This window comes from Rousettus aegyptiacus, unplaced genomic scaffold (assembly GCF_014176215.1).
Source record: "Rousettus aegyptiacus isolate mRouAeg1 unplaced genomic scaffold, mRouAeg1.p scaffold_m13_p_3, whole genome shotgun sequence".
Taxonomy (NCBI): Eukaryota; Metazoa; Chordata; class Mammalia; order Chiroptera; family Pteropodidae; genus Rousettus; species Rousettus aegyptiacus.
Window position 1 is genome coordinate 132,912,713 of NW_023416306.1, and position 19,815 is coordinate 132,932,527.

The 19,815-nt window shown below is 31.9% G+C and overlaps 1 protein-coding gene and 1 pseudogene across 10 annotated transcripts in view; both read right to left on the minus strand.

Annotated features, from left to right (window-relative positions):
* DENND4A (DENN domain containing 4A) overlaps positions 1-19,815 on the minus strand; it is a 105,355-nt gene that overhangs the window by 54,893 nt on the left and 30,647 nt on the right. For all 10 annotated transcript variants that reach the window (XM_036217910.1, XM_036217902.1, XM_036217901.1 and 7 more), the window contains exons 4-9: positions 18,290-18,539; positions 11,178-11,247; positions 9,417-9,586; positions 8,346-8,584; positions 5,004-5,070; positions 1,747-1,805 (exon numbers count right to left, since the gene is read on the minus strand). In XM_036217910.1, the coding sequence (XP_036073803.1) occupies positions 1,747-1,805; positions 5,004-5,070; positions 8,346-8,584; positions 9,417-9,586; positions 11,178-11,247; positions 18,290-18,539 (855 nt within the window). The remainder of the gene's footprint in view (positions 1-1,746; positions 1,806-5,003; positions 5,071-8,345; positions 8,585-9,416; positions 9,587-11,177; positions 11,248-18,289; positions 18,540-19,815) is intronic.
* On the minus strand, positions 291-409 carry LOC118601500 (annotated as a pseudogene).

Below are 19,815 nucleotides of genomic sequence, written 5' to 3' on the forward strand. Positions count from 1 at the left end.
TTTTTATTACTGTAGTAATAGTAATATGAAATCAAGAGCTCCCAAATGATGACATATACAAAGCAAATTAATAAATAAAACTTAGACTGTGATAGTAACAAAATACTAAACTGTAAATAATGCAGAAAGGCAACCAGTATTTTGTCTATATAACGCTAAATAATTGGCTTCACCGAATTAACTTTTTATTTTTTACTTATTTTTATTTTTTATTTTTTAGGTGAGGCAACCCTTGGTTGACCTCAGATTACAAGGACCTTGTCATCTTATAATCCCTTATTTTTTATTTTTACCTTGAGCACCTGGTATTCCTAGGTAGTCTCCTATCCAAGTACTAACCAGGCCCGACCCTGGTTAGCTTCCGAGATCAGACAGGATCGGGCTTGTTCAGGGTAGCATGGCCATAGACTTAACTTTTTAAAAAATAAAGCAAAACTAGTAACAAAAGTTTCTTGGAGAAATGAAAACATGCCCACAAAAAACTTGCATATATTCATAGCAGCATTAGTCATAGTAGTCAAAAAGGGGAAACAACTCAAATATCTATCAACTGATGAATAAATAAAATGTGGTTTTGCACACACTGAAATATTTGTTGTAAATAAAAAGAAATGAAGTACTAATACATGGATAAACCTTGGAAACATTATGCTAAGTGAAAGAAGTTAAACACAAAAGACCACATACTATATATTCCATTTACATGAAATGTTCAGAATAGGAAAATCTGTAGACAGAAAGCAGATTTAGTTGTTGGCTGGTGTTGGGGAGGAGTAGGGAAGGTGTGTGTGTATGTGTGCATGAGTGTGTGTGTGTGTGTGTGTGTGTGTGCGCGCGCGCGCGCGCCCGCGCATGGAAAAATGGGAGGAATGAGGGAGGGTAAACTGCTAACAGGTACAAGGTTTCTTTTTAGAGTGATGAAAATGTTCTAAAATTGATTATAGTGATAGCTACAGAACTGTGACTATAACCAGTGAATTGTACAATTTAACTGGATGAACCGTATGGTGTATGAATTATATATCAATAAAGCTGTTACCATAAAAAAGGACCTAGGGTAATTTAGAATTGTTTTCATATAGTCTCAGTAAGTATTTCTAGTTTATCTTCTGCTCAAACAAAGGTAAAGAAAACTCTGGTCACTGTGGGGTGAGAGTAATGAAATAACCTGCAATTCTTACAAAATTAATGTACAAGATGGCAGCTGGTCTCCCTTAGGTATATGCTACAAAATAACTTGATTATATTTTAATTATGTCTCTGCTAGGAAAATTACACAGTTAATTAAATTTTAAGAAATAGTACTTTAGAAAAAACAAACTTCATAATTTATCTGATCTTTTAAGGTGATGAAATATATTGTTCTATCCCATGGTATAATATTTATAAGTTTCTTTCTATTTTGAAGTTAAATTTAAAATTAATTGCATTTGAGTGTTCTTCAGAGGACATTTAAAGCTAAAAATAATTGCTTTCAAAATCTACATGTATGCATACCTATTTATGTAATGGTAAGTACTTGATGATAACAAATAGATATACAAAATACCAAACACAACTGTAAAAGTTTTTCTTATTTTAGAACTTTAACTTACATACTAAGAAAAAATAATTTAGATAAGAAACAGTTAAATAGGTATTGCCATAAAAATTTGAAATTTTACTTAGGAAAGAGAGAAAATATTTGAATGTTACTTTAGCTCACACTAGATTTAGAGAAACTAACAAAAATGAATTTTTACTTGCCTTAAAGGAAGAGGTGAAGAAACAGGTTGACTGAGAATCAGATTATCATGCGGTGATAACTGGAATACAAACATAAACTTTAAAACATCACTTTCTGATGAACACATATAGACTAATAATGATGCCCAAGAAGTTTCAATATATCCATTCATCAGTATAGGAACTGTAATATCACTTAAGATCCTAAAAATATGTCCTGACCACTGACCTCATCTGACTACTAACTCTTCTTATTCTGAATCCTGTAACTTTTCTTCTGTTCAATGTTTCTCTGATGCTATTTTAACAAGTCTGTATTGAAAGACTAAATTATTCATCTAATATCATAAACCCAGAGTTAACAATGGCCTCTACGGCAAATCCACAGGCCACCCATTTTTATAAATAAAGTTTTACTGGAAGATAGCCATGCGCATTCTTTTACATATTATTTATAGCTGTATTTGTGCAATAACAGAAGGGCTGAGTAGTTTCGAAAGAGATAGTATAGCCTATAAAAGCTAAAATATTTAGTTTGGTCCTCAACAGAAAAAACTTACCAATTCTGCTATAAAACAAATCTTTAACTTTGTGTGTTATATATATTCTGGCATTAAATACCAAGAAGTAAGACAGAGATGATAAGTAATATGCAAACTGACTATAAAGCTTATTAAAATAATATTTTTCTATACATTTATCTGTGTCAATATAATAATGCAATTATTTTTATCCAGATTTTTTAATTTATGCAGAGTTCCACAAATTTGTGAATATCTGATAAACGATCTCTAATTTTAAATGACACCCCATTAAGGGCTGTGATAAATACAGTAAGGTACAGGGAGTGATGACACATGAAAATACTGTCTATTTAAATCATGTCCTACACAATTACATAAGCAGAAACTTACATATCAAGAGTACAAATAAAAATATAAAGGTAAGCAAAAGAGAAAAGATACAGTCAATTGGGAAAAGAGATGGGGAAAATAATTTGTATTCATTTTAAACTTCCCCTGTCACAAAGATATGAACATTCCTTCCTGTGATATATGAAAACACACAATTTTTCCTTCTATCTATTTTAATCATTTAATCTAGGGAATAAATGCCAAAGGTACAAACTTTCAAATATTTAGAACAAATTTAGGAAAAGAACTTCCTTTTTGTGTGTTCAAAATGCCTACTACTATCCACTTCTATAACTCTGCAACCCTTTATTTAAGGGTTGTCTGTCTGAGAGGCAGTTAAAACAATAAGGGCCCGTTTTTGCCAAGTCCCACACTGGTGGCAGCCTTTTCTGGCATGGTCTCTTGAGTCAACTTTAAGCACAGCATGAGTGGCAGCCATCTGTCAATTGCTTGCTGACTCTTACCAGGTAGCCCCCAGAGGGGCACCAGCTGGGGCTAAACTTGGCCTGCAGCTGTACTCCTCTCAGGACTGTGCCACTAAGCTCCACAAAGCCATGCTACTAAGAACAGGAGACTTGGGAGCTTTACTTAGTATACAGAAACAGACACAGAAAGGCAGCCAAAATGGGTTGACATGAAAGAACAGAACAGAGCTCCAGAAAAATATCTAAACAAAGTGGAGTCAAGTAATCTAACACATGCAGAGTTCAAAACACTGATTATAAGGATGCTCAATGAACATAGGGGAAAAGTAAATGAACTCAGCGAGAACTTTAACAAAGAGATAAAAAACATAAAAGTGGAAATGTAAATTATAATAGAGAACCAGTCAGATATGAATATCTGAGATGACGAGCACATGAGAAGGAAGCAACAGAGTGGATGAAGAGGATGACTGAATCACCAATATAGAGGGTGAAGTAGCACAAAACACCCAATCAGAACAGTAATAAGAAAAAGAATCCAAAAAAATGAAGATAATTTCACTAGACTATGGGAACAACATCAGGTGTAACAACATTCACGTAATAGGGGTACTAGACAGAGAAAATAGAGTAAGAAGTTGAAAACATATTTGAAGAAATGATGGAAAACTTCCCTAACCTGGTGAAGGAAATAGACATATAACCAAGGAAGCTCAGAGAGTCTCCAAAAAATAAACCCAAAGAGGCCCGCACCAAGACATGTCATAATTAAAATGCCAAAGGTTAGAAACAAAGAGAGAATCTTAAAAGCAGCAAGAGAAAAGCAGTTAGTAACCTATAAGGGAGCTCCCATAAGACTGGCAGCTAATTTCTCAAAAGAAACTTTGCAGGAAAGAAGGGCTTGGCAAAAAATAGTCAAAGTGATGAAGACCCAAGATCTACAACCAAGAATTACTTTATCCAGAAAAGCTATCATTTAGAGTTGAAAGACAGATAAAGAGCTTCCCAGACAAGAAAAAACTGAAGGAGTTCATCACCACCAAGTCAGTATTACAGGAAATGTTGGAAGGATTTCTTTAAGAAGAAGAAATTATATGTATCAACAATATGAATAAAGAATGGCAATTACTACATATCTATCAACAAGTTCTTCAAATGAAAAAGAATTAAATGCTCCAATCAAAAGATAGGGTGGCTAAATGGATAAGAAAACAAGACCCTTGCATATGTTGCCTACAGAGACTCACTTTAGATTAAGAAACACAGAGACTAAAGGTAAAGAGATGGAAAAAGATACTGTATGATGGACCTAGAGGGTATTGTGCTGAATGGAGAAATTTAGATAGAGACCGATAAATGCCATATGATTTTACATACATGTAGAATCTAAAGAACAAAACAACAACAACAATAACAACAAACAACCCCCCCCCCAAAAAAAAAAAAAAACAGAAACAAGCTCTAGATACAGAGAATATTTTGAGAGTCACCAGATAGGAAGGCGGTTGGGGGGCGGTCATTGAAAAAAGGGAAAGGGATTAAGAAGTACAAATAGGCAGTTACAAAACAGTCATGGAGGTACAAAGCATAGCATAAGAACTATAATCAATAATATTGCCATAAATATGTATGGGGCAAAAGGGTACTAGATTTCTTGAGGTGACCACTTTGTGAGTTATACAGATCTCTAATTGCTACACTCTACACCTGAAACTAATATAATATTGTATCCCAACTATAATTGAAAAATTTAAAAAATTATTTAAGAAAAAGTTAAAAAGAAAAAATGAAAAATAAGGGCCCAAACTCCAAAATGAAATAGCATCTAGTTCTCTTTTGATCTAATTTGATTTCACATCCATTTAAAATTATTTTTATGTTACATTTTGACAGAGCCAATACTCATTCAACAGGGCACTTAGAAGAAGAAAAATCTTACCTGAACTAAAATCCGTGGTCTCTGGGGAGATGGAAAAGGAACTTTATGCATAAAATGAGAAATATGCCTTAAAAACAAACAAACAAAAAGCCAATTGATTCCAAAGTGAGTACCATGTGCTACAAAGGTCAACAAGTCACAAGTCCAAGTCAAAAGCTCTCTGTGTACCTATAAAATCAAAATCCCTGATACTATGAAAACAAGTGAACAAAAAAACAAAAATCATGTCTCATTAAGGTTGCTTTTACTAAAATCCAAAACCTTTTCATATTAATAGTTGTCCACATGCAACGGCGTTTATGTTATCAATGTCTCAGAAGCTATTTTAACTTTTCCCTCTAAGTAGATAACACACAACATATCAGAGATGTGGACATTACCAAAGCAGCTAATTCTTGCATTTGTAATATACTTTTTAGTCAACTGCTCATATTTTAAAAGCGAAACACTACGTAGAGTGCTCTAGAAAAATGAGTTTGTTTCTAAAAGATGAATATACAGATACACCTCCTTTTCTTTTGTTTTGCTTTATTGCACTTTTTTACAAGCAGAAGGCAAGACTCTCCACTAGCAAAAAGATTATGACTTGCTTTATTGGAATACTTGCTTTATTACAGTGGTCTGGAATGGAACCTGCAGTATCTCTGAGTATGCCTATTAACACTTTTAGGTTAACAATTGGATTACTAATTTTGTGGGGTTTTTATTTTCACTAGAAGAAAATGGATAAAAAGTTAGATTGATGGGTTTTATTTTGAACACTGTAGAAAAGAAAAAAAAGGCAACCATACTGAAAAATCCTCTACCTTTTTAGGAATAAGTTATTTTGTTTCTGCATTAATTTTCTTTTAAACAACATTTCAAAATCATTTTGGTTTCAGAACTGAGATATATTCAACTAGATTGAGAACATTACAAGATAAATTTATAAAATTACAATATGTTTTGATTGGTTGCTATGTATAAGACACTGCTAGACATTAATTGAATTATAAAAAGGCAGATACTACCAGTTTCTACCATAAAGGTACTTATAAGCTAAGGAAAAAAGATAAGGGGAATGAGTTCCAAAGGACACATATTTGCTGGAATTATCTGAAGTAGAACAGCAGAAAACTATTTTTATAATAATATTAGAACATCTTTTGCCTTTTTCACTGTGTTGATATCTGCACTGACATTGTAAAAGCATTGTAGATGAAACTTCTGGCATCTTATTATGCATCAAGGTAGTGGCACAAAACTGTATTAGTAGCTGTATTGTTTCACTTAATGTCTTTGATGCAACAGTAAATATTAATTTTATTAAATTTTGACATTGTAGTGTACATTTAAAAAAATCTGTGTAATGAAAGGGGAAGTAGGTATAAAGCACTTCTGCTGTGCATAGAAGTATGATAGTTATCTTGAGAAAAAGCACTTGTGCGACTGAGTTATAAATAAATTAACTGCTGCTTTTTTCCCCACGGAATGCTATTTTTCCTTGAAAGAACAACTGATAAATTAAGGTTATCCAATGTTGGGTATTCAGCAGATATTTTGTATATAATGTTGATAATGAAATTTACTATGTTAACTCAGAAAACAAGTATTTTCCAAATAACCAATATACAATGCTACAAATCATGCATGTGTAAAAGTTGCACTCAAAGAATAAGAAAGACCAAAAGATTTTAATGTAACAGAGAAAGGAAATTAATCACTAAAGTTTTAGATTCCACACTGCAAATAACCTATTATCTTTGCAGGGCACTTGGTCCTGTCCAAAATGGCTCTGGAGACACTTGGTCTATGCTAAAAGGTCCTTGATATTTGTCTTATGAAAAACATTCATGAGCATATTTGGTCCAACCAAATTGTCCATGATGTCTGGTTCTTTCAAAAATGTCTAAGCTTAGAAAATATTCCTAGGTTCAGATGGTAAAAGTATAAAAGTATAACACTTATTTATACTTTTTGTTTACAGGATTAATACATAAAAAATACTATGTGTTATTGGTCCAATAACTGTGTTGTGGCTGTATTAACAATAATAACCCTTCTTGCCTCAGTAGCCTAGCTGGTAATGGCACATGGGGTTAGGTAGATGGGTCGGTGTGGATCAAGTATTTCCATGGATGTTTTGGACAGGCCAATTATCAAGGACCCTTTGACATGTACCAAATGTCTCCGTGAATGTTTTGGACAGGACAAAATTATCTGCTAATTCCTATACTAAACTCCATTGGTTAAGGTTGGGTGCAGCGACCAAAAAAAAAAAAATTCCACAATATTCTGAAAAGGTCTATTCAAATACCATCCTTTTTCCACCTACATATTCATGTGAGGCCTAGCATTTTTTCATAAAACTCAACCAAACAACATATGGCAACAGATTAAATAAAGAAGCATATATGAGAACCTACCTGTTTTCAATTAAGCTAAACATTAGAGATTTGCAAAAATGTAAAATAATGTAACTCTTCTCATTAATTTTTTTGTTTTGGAAAACAATTAGTTTTCAAAAAAGATAATTAACATGTAATGGGCTTATTATTTTTAAAAATTAATAAGTATTTTACAAGTTCCAATCTTAATTTCTATTATAGTAAATATCGACAGATATAACACATAAAAAAAGCTCTTTGTGGTCCTCCTTTTTTAAGAGAATAAAGGGGTCCTGAGACCACAAAATTTGAGAACTGCTGTGTTAGAATACTGAGATGAGAGTAGAAAAGTACAAGGAAAAATTAAATTATAATCCTGTACACCAAATGTTCTTATGATAACTCTACCACTTTCTAACTGCCATTAGAGATGGAGAATTCTGCCTAAGAATATGAAAGATATAAAGTGATAGATGGTATAAAATAAACAATAATAAGCCAATGGAGATATTTAGATATCATTTGCATCAGATCTTTCTATATGAAACATTCAGTTTTAGTAATCTTAAATCACTAAAATTTTAAAAAGAATAAAGAATGAGCTTATCTAATTTTTCCTTTAAGTTCATGATATCTAAAAATTGTAAGAAATAATTTTAAAGGTTCATAATGAATCCAATTATATGTAAAATAAGAATTACAAGCCAGTTAAAAAAATTCCAATTAGGATCTCCAAACTTCGTAAGAGCATCCAAAAATAAAACACTTATTTTCTTAGAGATAAAATTATTTAAAATAACATGACTGTAAAAGTATAACAGAGAAATACTCCTGATTGAAACAATCAAACTTTTTTTCTCAAATAATTCTTGACAAGTTTAGTTTCCATATAAAATTTACTAAATTGCCACTACAAATACACCACACATAATGGAAAGATGTATCTAATTTTGAACCTAAAAGGCTTCAAACTTACTTCTCAATTGGAAGGACATGAGGTCCTGAGATGGAATAACGATACAGAAAAGTCAGAAACTTCCTGAATGCATCAAAAAAAGGCCAATGAGAAAGAAGACAGATGCATTTATTAGTGTGAATTGTTTTCGAACTATCAAACTTCCCATCTGCCGATGCTAAACCCAAAAGAAGTCTCTGTTTGTCTGTGAGATTCTCCTCAGGGTATGGTTCATAAAACTGAATAGCAGCACCATAAACCTGGAAAACAAGTAATATGCTTAATAAATACACCTTATATCATTTATTCAAGTCACATCATTAGTTAAATATTTAATGGATGAGCCATTATGAGCTAGGCCATTATGAGCCATTATATGCTTATGAGTCTGGCAAGGTGCCAGGTACCAGGAACATAGTAGTAAAGACATTATTCTTTGCTTTCTTGAAGCACATTAAAAAACAGAATTAAATTTTAAAAACTATACAAGTGCTAGTCTCACAACTCCTTATTGAAAAAAAAGTGTTTCAATTAAACTGCATGTTGCATAAAGAGTGAAAGCAATTTTATCAATACTCTCTGTAAGAAAATGATTGAAATTAATTATTTAGTAGACAGTGGGATAAAATTTTAGATAAGGAAATACAAATTCCAACTTCAGGCATTTCACTGAATTTCTCTGGACATCAGTTTTTCAATCTATAAAATAAAGATGTTAGACAAGATGATTTCCAAGGTCCCTCCCAACTGTAATTGTCTATGATTCTCAACAGCATTGTATATTTAATAACGTGTTTTATATTACTTCAAAGCTTCTGTATATCACAGAAAATGAGGCAATTTAGGATCATCATTTGATGATAAAAAGTATCTTTCACTATATTCACAAAAAAAAGCATTTATTTGGGTATATAGAACAGAATGAAAATTCTTTTTCGATGTCCCTAGATATGGTTATTTTAACCAAATGGAAGAGGTATGTATAACAGATTCTATCAGTCGGTTATTTTCTATTGTTCTTCAATTTATGTAAAACTTAAGAAATAAAAATATACAAAAAATTTGCAGATGTTATTGGTTAAAACATAGTACCTTTTCAGCTGAGGCTCCAGTTAACACAAACGTAGAAAATACAGGGAGAGGGTATTTACTATTTGGTGGCCAACATTCAATAGTTGCACCCATTGGTAAACAAAATAGGGGAACAGATTCTGAGAGTGAGAATGACTCATAATCTTCTTGAGGATATCTACAAATTAGACCTGTAAAAACAACAACAGATATTAGGTTATCATCTCTTGAATTTAGGTGGCTGTAATTTGAATGATTCTGAAATGCTTTATTATTTAACACATTTGGAATAACAAAACATTACATAAATGTTCATCAAATAACTGAATGCTTCAGTAGGATTCATATATATTTTAATGCTCCAAAATTATAACTATTTATATTAAGTGCTTAATATTTATCAAGCTTCATCCACAAAGGCTAAGGAAGGAAAACAGAAAAGATTATCCTAAAGAAACATACATATACACATAATCAAAAATTAAGTTTGTAGTCACACAACCTTAAAGCATATATATATATATATACTATTTTCTCTGAAATTTTCAATATGGTTACATGCATATATTCATTTAATCGGCTCTCAACAATTTTCCCTCAGGTGTTTTTACACATTAAAAAACATATCCTACAGGAGCATGTATATTATATATATGACTCCTAGCACAAATATAAGAAAAATACTAATAAAAATATGAGTCACATATTAACAATGTCTTCAGAGGTCTATCAATTCAAGCCCAGCTTCTGAATAATTTCAAATTATATGAAGACAGTTTCTATGGCCTATGATTTCATGTTAAACAGACTAGTCTAGAAAGTGGTCCAGAAATCCTCTTTTGAATGCACATCTTCCAAGCAGAGTTTCATATGGGATTTTATAGAACTAGAAATAGGAAATAGGTTCCCTAACCTTGAACAGTAAAAGTCAAGTGGAAACCCTAACTAGATATAACCTTAAAGATAAAATGATAAACTGAGAATACTAGTGGTTGGTCTGTCACCAATATCTACGTTATTTTAGACAAATCATATACCTAAAAGACTCTGGTTTTCTCAGCTATAAAGCGACATGAACTGGATATACTAACACCCAAGGCAGTTCTAAAATTCTCTAATTATATGCTAGGCAGCCAGTAGATCCCATGAGGATCTATAGTTAACTGTCCACTACTCTCTTGGGTCGTGAGGCAACAGTATAGGCTTTAAATAAGTACAAAAACACTGATGAAATGCAGATCCTAAAATATCAAAGGCAGAAAAGTCCAGGAAGGTAATTTTAAAAATATATTATTTAAAAGGCTGAATCTGCTCTCTTGCAAATAAGATCAGTGTGTTTGATATTTTGAAGTTTCTGATAATTGAAAATTTCAACTATGTACTATAAAATCACGAATTAGTTTCTTATATTTTAGATTATTATTCTGAAACAATTACATATGAACTACAGATGACTAAACTTAATATAAATATTAAAGAAACATTAATTTAACAGAAAAATATTTTTCTACATTTTCTACTAATATAAAAACTTAAAGAGAACATCTACTTATTATTTATTTAAACTTAATGTTTAAAAAACCCCGCCTTCTTTTAATATTAATTTTCCATTATGCATCCAATAAATATATTGATATAAACAAAACAGAATTGAAAGACATGGATTGTAGTTTCCAGTCCTGACAGTAACACATTGTAAGGCGGGTTTTGTTTTTTGCTTTAATCTTACTAGCCCCCATAATACATTTATATATTAAGTATCCCATGAAAAATTATACTTACCAGCTTTGTAAGATACAGTGTTAGTCTTTGCCACCGATTTTTTATAACATAAGTATACTGCTGATCCCCACTGAATTAAAAAAAAAGAAAGTATTAATTTTAAAAGGCGGTAACTTAATACAATGAAATTTCTTTAATTTCTCTAGTATATATCATCTAAGATGTAACATATTTCTCTGTTAGCTATTTTCAATTGGCTATTTTTGTCAGCATTTTATTGACGTTATTGTCCACTGTTCTCAGAAGTAAAATTTAACATATTTTTCCCTTGTAACAAAAATAATATGAGGAAAACTTGACTCTTTAAAACAAACGTGAGCCACCACAATTTATACTTTATTTAAATCCAAACTTTGGGCAGAAATGATAAACTAATATATACTCATATGTATATTTTTCTTTTTGATTCCAGACCCACTTTCAGATATTGCCAGATTTTTCTGCAGCTCTTTATACTGAAACTCAAGAGTTGTGATTTGCCACATCCATTTATTTCCTTTATTTCCCATTCTCTCCTGAATCCACTCCAAATTAGGGTTTATTCCCACCATTCTTTAAAAGAACACTTGAACATTTTAATGATGCCAAATTTAATAGCTGATTCCTAGTCTTCATCTTACTTTAACTTATCAGCAGATTTTGATGCCACTAGTGACCCCCTTCTGGAAATATTTTCTTCTCTTGGCTTTTGAGACATCATATTTTCCTGGTCCCTCTTCACCAAATCTCTGGCCACTCCTGTCTCTTTTGTAGCATCCTGTCTCTTCCTGATCATTAAATGTGATCTCTTTACTTCCTCTAAATGATCTCATACGTTTAGTCCCATAGCTTTAAAACAGCTACTCCCCCAAGGAGTCTCAAATTTCTAGTCCCAGCTTGAACTGAGATAGGGACTGTGGGTAAAGCAAATTTTGGGGTGAAGAAAAGGAGTTCAGTTTTAGACATAAAGTTTAAAACATCTATTAGACATCCAAGTGAAGAATCAAATGGAGCTAAGGTGAGAGGTCTGAAATGAAGACGTAACTTGGGAGATGTCAGTCACCACATGACATTAGGTGGCCACAGATATATCCACACTTCCTCACCTCCTTTTGGTCTCAATTCAAAGACCACTTTATTACAGTCCTTCATTCTTCACATTATATGCAAAAACAAGCCTCCCTCTACCCTGCCTGGTCTTCCCTATCTCTCTTATTTTGCCTTTTTCCCCTCCATAGCACTTACCACCATTTGGCATATAGTATATTTTCTAATTTATTATTCCACCACTAAAATATAAATTCCATAATGGTAAGGGCTTAGTTTTATTCACTGTTATATATGTAGCACTGAAAACAGTGCCTATCATTTAGAAATACTTAAAAAATATTTGTTTATTGAATGAGACAGGACATGTTTGTGAATATACAATAGAGTGCCAGCATAAACCAGTACATGAAGACAGATTCATAGCACTGAAGACAACTATATAGAGAAAATAAACTTACTTTAAGAAATATTAACAGTTTCAATATTAAGAGACTACAAACATCCATTTACTTACCACTAATATTTAACAAATGTTAACGATTTACCATATTTGCTTCAGATTTTAATTTATAAAGAAACAAAAATTATGTTTAGCTAAAGCCTCATCTTCCATTCTTTTCTGTCCTCCAGAGTTAATTACTAGCCTGAAGCTAGTGTATTTCATTCACATGCATTTAAAAACTTTCTACTATACAAATACAGACATCTAAAGTATGTATTATTGTTCTATGTACTTTCAAATTTTAAAACAAATGGTGATATGCTGAATATATGTTTTATGTCTTGTTTTAAAAAAAATTTTTTCAATTACAGTTGACATTCGATATTATATTAGCTTCAGGTATACAGCATAGTGGTAAGACATTTATATAACTTACAAAGTGATCACCCTGATAAGGACTTTCAGATGCCTTCTCCCACAACCAAGGAATTAGGTGCACTGTTTAATAACCTGCTTTGTTAATGATTCTATTTTTCTAAATAAACTTGTTAAATCAAATACTGACATTCTTGAAAGGTTGTAAAACAAGAGCCATTTAGATGGAGTATAAAAAATTTCTCAGTGAGTCAAAAACTGAAGAGAGAGTCTCAGATTTGCCAAAAATTAGCTGTGTGAATCCAAACTCGATTAAAATCTTTACCAAAAATTTTTTGCATTTTTGTACCGCATGACCACTCCCAAGTTCTCTTCTAGCTCTAAAATACTGTGATTCTATTCTAATTCAATCAAAGTCCAAATCATTTAAGACTTATGATCCAAAGTTTAAAAACTAATAACTCTTGACAGTCTTTCCAAATAAAAGCTTAATGGGGCGGGGAAGGGGGGGGCGGTGGAGAGGTGGAAGAGATTTTTTTTGAGTCCAAAGCTGTAAGCCTGGTGTGAAAATCATGTAGAAACTTGAACAATTTAACGTATATTTCCTCATGTCCATTAGATTGGTTTTTGGTTTTTTTTTTTTTTTCTCTCCTCATTTGAGAACTTAGTAGATGGCTTTCATTCAAGCTACCTAATCTTCCAAAACAAGAGTAAGGTATATAATCATACTACTGGGTATTATCAATGTGTCCATAATTTAATCCCAACCACTTCCTGATTCTTTACATATACATTAGGCAGACATGAAAGTAAGTTCCCTATTTTAACTTTTCTGAGAGTCATAAGTCATAAGTCATTGTACATCTATTCCGGAGTCAAAGATCTAAATTTGCTCTCTTAAAGTCAATGGAAACAAAGATTATTAAGAGATACGAACCACAACCCATTGCTTAAAAAAAGGCACCTACAGCTAAGATCGAAGAAGTTTTTCTATATTTAGGGTTGACACGAGATTTAAGAATAAGAAAATAAACATTTAAGAGATTTGTACTCCTGTAATATTTCTTAGAAGAAACTAAGAGAAGCTTAAACAGTGGGGAAAAGTAAAATAAAAAGCTCTTTCTTATTGTATATCAATTATATCTAATGAAACTGAAAAGAAAAGCTCTTCCTCAGACATTAAATGTACATAAAAGGGACTAATTAAGCAAAAGAATAATTAATAATAGCTAACATTCAGATAGGCACTATCCTAAGTTCTTTCCAAATATTAGTTAATTTAATCTTCACCAAAAGCCTATGAAATAAAGTGCTACTTTATCCCTACTTCGTGAATGAGAAAACTTGAAGCACGAAGAACAAAGGAACTTGGCCAAAACACAGGCCTGGAATTCAAAGCCAGCAGGTTTAGTTGGAGTTCATTCTGTTCACCCTATGTTATACTTTACCTTTACTCTTTCAGTAGAGAATAAATGTTTTCTGACAAAACTGGAACCAATAATGTTTAGAGTAAGGAAAAATTGAAACTCATATCTCAGGTTTTAGTTTCAATGCTATAAGTCAACCTTGAACACTCTGATTAACTAATAAGATCTAGAAATGGTTTTAATGACATAATCAATTAAATTTGAATCCAAAACTAACATCTACAAAAATAACTTTTCACCAATAGTAAATGGAAGTATCTGTGAGCCTGTACAGTCTTGCTAAAGACCAAAGCAAATCTGAAATGATGTTAAGCTGGACATTATGTTATGGAAGAGTTAAAAAATCCTTCTTGCCATCACGATCAGCACCACATAAGATCGGTAAAACTCTATTTGCTAGCATGATTTTCTTCCTCCACCAAAAAAATAGGGTGTTCTGTATATGAATAGCTGTTAACAAAAAAAGTCATCTAATGAGGGGGGCACATAGCTGCAGATAATTCTTTTAAGATATTATTTAGATATCATCAATATCCATTTGAAAAATTAAATGATTTTAAACAAATACTGCTACTACCTTAAAATTGCAGATTTTTCTTTAAGAAAATCTGGATTTGAAACATACTTACAGATAACAAGGTGACACATATATAATGCTTTCTTATATGTATTGGGACATAGTTCTAAATTTACTTAATCATCATACTAATTCATAAGGTAAATGCTATTGTTATCATTTTAAAACCATGAAACAGGTACACAGAGGTTAAGTTACTTGCCCAAAGTCATACAGCCAGTAAGTGTCAGATAAAATTCATATTCAGACACTCTGGTTCCAGAGAGTTTGTGCTCTGAACCACTAGGCCATACTGATCTGAACCACGACAAAATACAGATCTATTTTACTATCTTGCTATGAAGGTTCAATTTGCATTGTATCCAGCCATATATCAATACACTTCAGTTCTTCCTCTTTTAACTTCATCTAAACCTTCAGTGTTTTTCATGTTGCTAGTTTAAGAGAAGAGAGGATAAACACTTTTAAAAATCAACTTCCCATGAAAACTTAATAAGTGACGAGATGTGTGTACAATCTTTTAAATCTTAGCTAAGTGTTAATCCCCACAGCTATAATAAGGCAATGCATGTAACTGCTCTAGGATCATTAAAAAATTAAATTCAAAAATTTGTGGTTAAAAACTCAATTGTTGACAAAATTGCAAAAAAATATCAATCCTTTCGGACTTTGTTCATAGGAATATAAACTGGTTAAACCTTTCTCGACAAAAATCTTAAAAGCAAACAGGTGCATTATCTGGAAATTCTAGGATATATAAGGAAATAATTAAGCAATGCAGAACAATTTTTAGGAGTTTGATTCTGATTCTAGAGTCTTATAGTCTGGATTTCAATCTTGGTTCAACTGCTTATTGAAGGTATAACCCTGGGCAGGTAACAACATTTTTAAAAAATTTACTGAGGTAACACTAGTAATAAAATTATATAGGTTTCAAGTGTACAATTCAATAATACATTTTCTGTGCATTGCATTGTGTGCTCACCACCCAAAGACAAATCTTCTGTCACCTATATTTAACCCCCTTTACCCTTACCTACCCTCCCACCACTAAACTCTTTGTGTCTATGGTCTTTTTAATTTTCAAAATTTCTTCTCTGTAAAATGGGGGAAAAATACCAATCACAGTGGTTGTGAGAATTAACTGAGTAAATAATGAATGTGAAATACTTAGAATAGTGTGTAGCACTAAGAGCTCAATAAACCTAACTTATTGAAGATTAGTTTTAACTACATATAATAGCTTTACTCGAAATATAAACAAATTAGAATCTAAATGTCTTACAATGGAAGATGGAATAAATAAAGTGCGGTAATATTCAGTCATTCAAAGCTATTAAATATTAAAAGATGCTCGATTTCCACAATTACCAAAGAAATGCAAGTTAAACTTAGAATGATTTCTTGCTTATTAGTCAATAATTAAAAAGGGGTTGATCACAACCAGTGTTGGTAAGGTGTGGAACTCGGGAAAGAGTATTCTTATACAGTATGACCACTGGGAATATAAACTGCCACAACCTTTTCTGAGGAAACTGTCAACATTTTTTAAAATGTACAGCATACCCATAGACCCATCAATTCCACTTGTAATTATTCTTCCAGAGACATGCCAATAAATATACAAAGAAAAAGGTACAGAATTGATCAAAACAACATTATTATGAATGGAGAAAAAAATAGAAATAATGTATTCATTATTCTTCACTTGTTTTTATGGAACACTATACAATCATTAGAAGAATTAAGCAGAGAGTTATATTGATAAAGATGGATGATAGTAAAAAAAAAAAGGTTATATCAGAATATATAGAAATTACTAACTTTTGAAAAATAAAAGATGAATTTGTCTATATTATATATACTCCACATATGCACATACAAAAAGTTCTGGGAGGACATATATCAAATTGTTAATTGTTAATATTGGGAAAGGACTCCAAAAGATGGAGGTAGAAACACCTATTACTTCATAGATCTATAATTTGTTCCCCCTCAAATTTTTTATGAATACACATTTCTTTTTAAAATTTAAAACAGCAATAAAAAAGTAAAGACAAAAACAACTGCAGATCACGCATATATAACCTTAAGGCAACTGAAAGGACTTTGGTTTTTACTAAAAGTGATATGGGAAGCCATTTAAGGGTTGTAATCAGAAGAATGATATGATGTAAAATATGTTTTAAATGTGAACAACAGGTTGTAGGAAGAGGAAATGGAAACTGATTAGTTAGACCAAGAGTCTATCAAACTATGGCCTTCCTTTGACCTGAGTCCTGTTTTTGTTCACCTGAGCCAAGACTGGGTTTTACATTTTTAAAAAGTTGTTAAAAAAAAAAACAAAGACTAATATGTCAACAGAGACTATATACAACTCACAAAACCTAAATTATTTGATTTCCAAGAAGAGATGATGAATTAGAGAGATCCAGGCTAGACACATAACATTTACGAGTAGTCCACAAATGGCCTGTATTTAAATGACTACATCATCAAGGGTGTGAGTTTAGATGATAAAGATAAATGGCCTGAGGACTGAACCCTGGGGCACTATGTTGTGTAGAGGTTAGGGAGTAGGGAAGAAATTAGCAAAGACAGAAAAGGAATGATTGGTGAGGTGAGAGGAAAAAGCAAGACAGTACATAGAAAAAGATTACATCTTTTCTTCCTGCCACTGTTTCGAGAAGTGATTACCTATGTCGAAGCCTACTGAAAATATTAAGTATTGATCATTGTATTCAACAATAAGAGCAATCTTGGTGGAATGATGGAGACAAAAGCCTAATTGAAAAGAGTCAAAGTGAGGAAGGGGGCAGAATGTAGTCACTTCTTTTGAAATGTTTTATTGTAAAAGCGAACAGTGAAATGAGGCAGTAGACAAAAGATATAAAGGTCAAGTTTTGAAAAGATAAAAGATACTAAAACATGGTTTGCATGCTGGAAGAAATAATCCAATGTAGAGAGAAAAACTGATGATTCACAAAAAAGTCATACACAAGTGGAGGGAGGGATTAACCTTGGCTAGTACATTAGTTTCGCAGTAAGGGGAAAAATCTTTTTTTTTTTTTTTCATTTAAAAAAAAGGCTTTTTGCATAGCTCCTTTTGAAAGTACAATTAAAGTACTTTCCTAAAAATAAAATATCCAACATCTTTAAGAACATATTTTTAATTCAGTGCTATGTTTTTTTCCAAAGACTTATTTTAGATTATGGTCTTTTCATCAGTGGCTAATTTTATCAGTGCAAAAGAGTCACTTACCATACTGTTGTTGAGATTCTTGTCGACTTTGCAGAATGTGTGTGGTGGACTTTCTCCTTTACTTGGTATAATAATACATATGTCTGTGACAGCCAACGTATTCTGAGTCATGTTTTCAGAGGCTCTTCGGTAAGTGATATAAATTTTTTGTGATGAGGTACTACCGCTAATATTTGCAGGGCGTCCATAGGGAGTACTCTGAATAATTTCACATCCCTGTTTCAGTCTTTCTTTCCAGTCATATAAAACCCTAAAATAAATCAATTAAAATAAATACACAAACACAAAGCACCCTCAAATATAAAAGGTAATATTAACAGGTATCACGCACTGATCCTTAAATATAGCAGATATTCCAATCTTATTGTAAGTTTAACAGCAGTCCCACATGAAATTAAAAGATAACTGTTATCCCTACCAAAAATTAAAATAATGTAATAAAAATTCAGATTAACCTTTGTGTTTGTTGATATAAACCACAGAATGGCAACAATTAAACATTAGGCGCTTGTTTTTGCACTCCGTTTAATAGATTTAATTTTTTTTATTTTTGTCTCTAAAACCAAGCATCTTCTTTAGAAAAAGCAACTTTGTACTATGGCCAAAATTAAAATTTTACAAAAGGCTTCCTGCCAGAAGATATAGAACCTGCTTTTACACTTTTCCTCCAATACTTCCCTCAGGTTTAAGAGACAATTTTAGCCTTTAACAAAAGAAAATGACATCAAATCTATCTTTAATCAAAACTGTAAGTGAAAGACATAGGCTTTTTTTCTTCTTGTGGTAAAAATCATAGGCTTTTAATAAAGGGTAGGTCAGGCATCCATTCCTTCAGTCTTCTAAATACTATACTTAAAATACTCAGGGATACAAAGAAAATGACATGTTTGAATAATATTAATTTATTCTTTCACAGAATTCACCGATTTGATTTTAATGCTAAGTCCTTGGCATCAGTCAAAAAAATATTTAAAGGTCTACGACAAAAAGTGGACATTTGCTATAGAAATTGTAACACGCAACGACCCCAACATTAATCAGTATTCCCTTTCATAAAATCCCATTATATAAATAAAATTTAGTGCCAGAAATTGATCAAATTATTTTTCTAATATAATTTTTAATTTCTCTTTATGTCCTGGTTATCAGAAAAAATATTTTTCACAACATTTTATTTTGAAAATTCAGAGCTAAACTGGATGCTTAATCATAGCACCGATGTTTACCCTAATGTTAGCCTAAGTGGTTACTCCTCCTCCTCCTTTTCATCTTGCCTTTTTAAACAAATTTTTAAAAGCAGGCATTGTAATAGAAGTTAGACACATCTGAATTCAAATTCCTACCACTTGTTACAAGTAATAGTATCTTAGGCAGGTCTTTAACCTCTCTGAACCTTATACTACTAAGCTATATAATATTTAAAACTCTAACTCATAGGCTCTTGAGAGAATTATGTGAGAGTATAAGTAAGGTCTCCAAAATAGTGCCTGGCACATAGCTGTTCAGTTGAAAACAATAAAAAAACA